The sequence below is a fragment of the Nicotiana attenuata genome, chromosome 2, assembly GCF_001879085.1.
Source record: "Nicotiana attenuata strain UT chromosome 2, NIATTr2, whole genome shotgun sequence".
NCBI classification, from domain to species: domain Eukaryota; kingdom Viridiplantae; phylum Streptophyta; class Magnoliopsida; order Solanales; family Solanaceae; genus Nicotiana; species Nicotiana attenuata.
In genome coordinates, this window is record NC_031990.1 from 94,783,945 (window position 1) to 94,788,701 (window position 4,757).

The window sequence follows — 4,757 nt, forward strand, 5'->3', positions numbered from 1 at the left end:
CTCCTAAACATCACAAATCTATGAAAACTAAGTATGAATGTGACATGATCAAGTCAAAAAGTTATTCATAGAGAAACTGCGGATGAATATTTGCATACATAAAATGGAGAACAATTGTGAAATTACCAAATAAAGGTCTGAAATCCCAAGAAACCAGCCCAGCTACTAATGGAGAGACAACAAACAGAGAAAACCAAGTAGGGATCCAAGCTTTAGAACTAGAGCTCAAATACAACCAAACAAGAGCGTCGACAACACAGATTGAAATAGCCCCAAAAGCTCAGCTTGATCGAACTTTGAGTGTTTTCCTCATTGTCTAATCCATCTAAAAATCAGTCTAAAATGAAGAAAAGGAGTCTGAATTGCAGAGGATTTTTCCTTTGTGTGTCTTTTGGAGTGAGTGAATATGCAGAGTATTAACATGTGAGTGTGAAGAAGAAAAGCCCCTTTTTATAGAAATATCCCTATGCCTTATGAGGGAATGAGATAAGGCCAAAAAGGAATCTGCCAGCTTACCCTAAAATTCAGGGAATTGGTATCTTTTCCTAACTGAATTGGACAATTGTCCACTTCAGATATTTTCTTATTGATTTTTAAACCTTTAACTTCTAAAAACTACCCTTTTAAACCAAGTTTTTACCTAATTCTCTTATCTTATTTGCACTTCAAACCCCTCCTGGCTGATTTCCTAATTTTCTTATTTCTTTTGCCCCCTAGTATTTTAATAATTACAAACAGCTATCACAAAACTTAGATGGATTAAAAATTACAGCACAACAAGCAATAGTCAAACTTTAACCTATTTTAGGTGATTAAACTAATTAAAATATGTAATTAACTAATCAAGATCATTTTAAACTAATTGAAACTGACTGCTATGCTTTTAAAACATTGGCTTAATCACACAATTTCTGAATTTTAAAAATCGTGACTAATCTAAACATGCTAAACATATGAAAGAACACACTACTAATCAACTGCTGATACATCATTAAACATACAATTCTGATAATTTAGCAAATTCTTTTTTTTCCCTATAAACTATCCTTTTATTTATCAGAAATTTGATCTTTACATAGTAGGACCCTGCTGACCAGTTCCTTGTCTCTATTTAGACTACACATGACTCCAACATCTCATATATGTCTCAACTATATAATTATACTATACTACTATATGTATCACAGCCTATACATGTATTCTACTATCATAGAAACAGAAAATACACGTATAAGACTAGCTAGGGGTATCTGTTCAAGGCTTCCATGTGATTCTACCAATTACTGTGTAGATGATATGTATATATGTAGTGATCTCTCGACATATCTGCTCTGCTGAAGTGCTCCCATTTTGAAATCTGATCATATTCTTGTCCCTCCATAAACTGTACATCAACATGCCAAACACTGCTACAATAATATTGCCAATTCCTTTCTTCTTCCTAGCATAATTAGCCACCCAGTGCAACTCCTCCTCCCAAGCTTGAATCTGTCTTTGAATTCCCAACCAGTTTAGTAATCTCTTCCATATAGTGTTTGTGTATGAACATTCAAAGAATAAATGTTCAAATAACTCATCTTCCTGACCACATAACACACATAATTGAGCTACTTGAACACCCATCTTCTGCAGTCGATCAACTGTTGGTAATCTCCTTTGTATTGCCAGCCACAAGTTGAACTTGTGTCTAGGATGTATATGAGGATGTAGAATCAGACTTTTCCAGTAAACCTTCTGACCCTGAGGAGTTTGCAAGTTGTAGAGCTTCTTAATACTGAATCCACCACTTGTGTTCTGTAAGGATTCCAGTCTTTCATGTATATTGCCTTGTAAGCTTGGTAAATTTAGTATTAAATTCCTTTGTTCAATAATTTTCCTTACAACCCAAGCTGCACTCTTAGGTATAGGCATGATGTCAATGCTCCTGTTCTTTATGTAATAAGAATGGACCCATCTTATCCATAAACAGTCTTTCTTCTTTGTGATTGCCCACAAGTGCTTCACTATTGCAGCTTTGTTCCAGTTACAGAGATTTATCACATTCAAGCCTCCCATTGTTTGTGGTAAACAAATTTTGTCCCATGCTACCAAAGCTCTTCTAGATATATCAGCCTGACATGTCCAACGATAAGTTCTACATATTGCTTCTATCATCTTGCTAATCTTCTTTGGCAATAAAAATACTTGAGCCCAATAAGATTGCATTCCAAATATCACTGACTTAATGAGTTGTAATCTTCTAGAATATCACAGTAATTTTGAGGTCCATCAATTGATCCTTGTAGTTATCTTTTCAACCAGTGGCTAACACTGTTGGTTAGTTAGCTTTTTTGGAGCTAATGGTACCCCTAAGTATTTGAATGGCAAACTACCTTCATTATATCCCAATTCTTGCAAGATAAGTTCTTTCATCCTCTCATTTATACCTGCAAGGTAAACTGAACTTTTATCTGGATTTGCTTGAAGACCTGAAGCTCTTAAAAATTTCAGATTCCATCCTGCAGTAATTTGATTGACTTCAAATGAGCTCTGCAGAACATCAATAGATCATCAGCAAAGCATAGATGAACCACTCCTAATCACTTACATCTTGGATGAAAATGAAAGTCCTTATTTGAAGCCAATTGACTGAATTCCCTTTGCAAATACTCCATGGCAATCACAAATAAGTAAGGAGACATAGGGTCCCCCTGTCTTATCCCCCTTTTACCTCCAAATGGCTTTGTAAGTCCTCCATTTAAGGTCAAAGAATAAGACATAGTTGTTAAGCACTCCATTATCCAGCCAACAAATCTGTGTGGAAATCCCAAATCTATCAGCATCCTCTTCAAGAAAAACCAATCCACCGTATCATAGGCTTTCCTAAGATCAACTTTTAGAATACATTTACAGATATTCCTTTCCTAGTATAACCTTTGAATAGTTCATGAGTGAAGAGTATACTATCAGTTATATTCCTTCCTTCAATAAAGGTTGATTGAGAATCCCCCACCAGATAGTTCATTACTGCCTTTAGTCTGCCTGTGATGATCTTTGTGATAATTTTGTAAATAGTTGTACAACATGCTGTTGGCCTAAAATCCTTAACCTGTGTAGGATTAGGAACTTTAGGAATTATAGTAATAGCAATGTTATTTATAGCCTTTGGGAGCTTTCCTGTGTTAAAGAAATCCAATACATCAGCAATCACATCTTCTCTGATCACCTCCCATTGTTGAGTGAAGAATTCTATTGGAAATCCATCTACCCCAGGTGCCTTGTCAGTTGGAATGGTTTAGTAGCTCCTACTATTTCCTCCACTGTGACTGAATTGATCAGCTCCAGTTGTTGTTGCCTTGTTAGACAAGGTCCTTTCTTGATCACCTAAGCATTTGGACAAGGATGCACTGGTGATGACTCACCCATCAATTTCTTAAAGAAATCCAGAAACTGCTCCTCCACCTGTTTAGGTTCTGTTAATTTAATACCTGCATCATTTTGAATAGAAATAATAGCATTAGTATTAGTGCGCATCTTCCATTGAGCATGGAAGTACTTGGTGTTTGCATCTCCATGTTGGATCCAAATAGCTCTAGATTTTTGCCTCAACACCTGTTCATCAATGTCACTCCATTTCTCCACTTCTAACAGAGCTTCCTTTTCTTGTTCTATATGTTTTCCTTAAAGGTTGCAGAGACAGTTGATGTTGAACCAGTTCCAACTTTTGCTTTGCTTGAGTCAATCTCTGCTGGTAAGATGCCATATAGTTGTTCAATTATTTTAATGTCTCTTTAAGTATTTTGAGCTTATACCATGTCCTTTCATGTCCTATACCTCTATCATTTTGTGCCCATACTTCTTTCACTATTCTTGTAAATTCAGGATGGTGAAGGACAATACGGTACAATCTAAACGGTCTAGGATGCAAGTGTTGTTGAATCATACCAAACATGCAATTCATCAGTATAGGAGAGTGATCAGAGACACCAGGGTTCAAAAATTCTGCCTCAATGTGCCCATTGTTCATCAACCAGTTGAAATTCCCAAATGCCCAGTCTATTTTGCTATATACCCTTGCATTTTCATCCCTTTTATTGCACCAAGTATAATACCATCCTGTGCTTTCAAAGGAGTGAATTGCAGTCTATCCAGGAATTTCTTAAAGCCTTGTACCTCTGCATGTATTACAGGAGCTCCAATTTTGTCATCTACTTGTAAGACATTGTTAAAATCTCCACTAATTAGCCAGCCACTTGTAATATTAGAACCTATACCAATAAGCTTCTCCCAGAGCTGCTGCCTTGGGTTCAATTCATTATATGCATATACCACAGTGAAGAGCCATTTCTTCTGACTAATTGGTTCTTCCGCTTCACAATGAATAAACTGTGCATCTACCACAAGGATTTAAATGTGGATATGAGACTTCCACAATAGCCAAATTCTTTCATTATATGCATAGTTATAGTTATACTGAAGTTTCCAGTCCTTAATTATCTTCTGAGTTATTCTCCTAGCTTTATTTTCTTTTACCCTTGTCTCAACTAGTCCCATTACCTCTAGTTTGTACTTTTTCAGAAAGAGCACCAACTCCTTCTGTTTAAAGGGCCTGTTTAGCCCTCTAATATTCCAAGTACTAACTATCATGGAGGTGTAGGATGGATATGCCAACCCTGCCTAGTATCAGATGAGGTGCCACCTTGATTAAGGACCTCAAATGTGTTTGTGGTAGTAGAACAACCTTGTTCCTCCACAGTATTCACAACCACTCTCTTATC

General features: G+C 36.4%; 1 protein-coding gene across 1 annotated transcript; it reads right to left on the reverse strand.

Annotated features, from left to right (window-relative positions):
• On the reverse strand, positions 1,255-4,533 carry LOC109222403. The gene is made up of 7 exons (XM_019386767.1): positions 4,513-4,533; positions 4,092-4,365; positions 3,814-3,981; positions 3,402-3,659; positions 2,891-3,156; positions 2,373-2,529; positions 1,255-2,216 (listed from the first exon to the last, which is right to left on the reverse strand). The coding sequence occupies exons 1-7, from the start codon at positions 4,531-4,533 to the stop codon at positions 1,255-1,257; spliced, it is 2,106 nt and encodes a 701-aa protein (XP_019242312.1).

Coding starts and splice junctions, on each gene's coding strand:
- LOC109222403 (XM_019386767.1), bottom strand. CDS start 4,533: ATGGGACTAGTTGAGACAAGG. Junction 3,982..4,091: donor TCCTTTGAAAGCACAGGATG/GTATTATACTTG, acceptor ACATTGAGGCAG/AATTTTTGAACCCTGGTGTC. Junction 3,660..3,813: donor ATGGGCACAAAATGATAGAG/GTATAGGACATG, acceptor GCAACCTTTAAG/GAAAACATATAGAACAAGAA.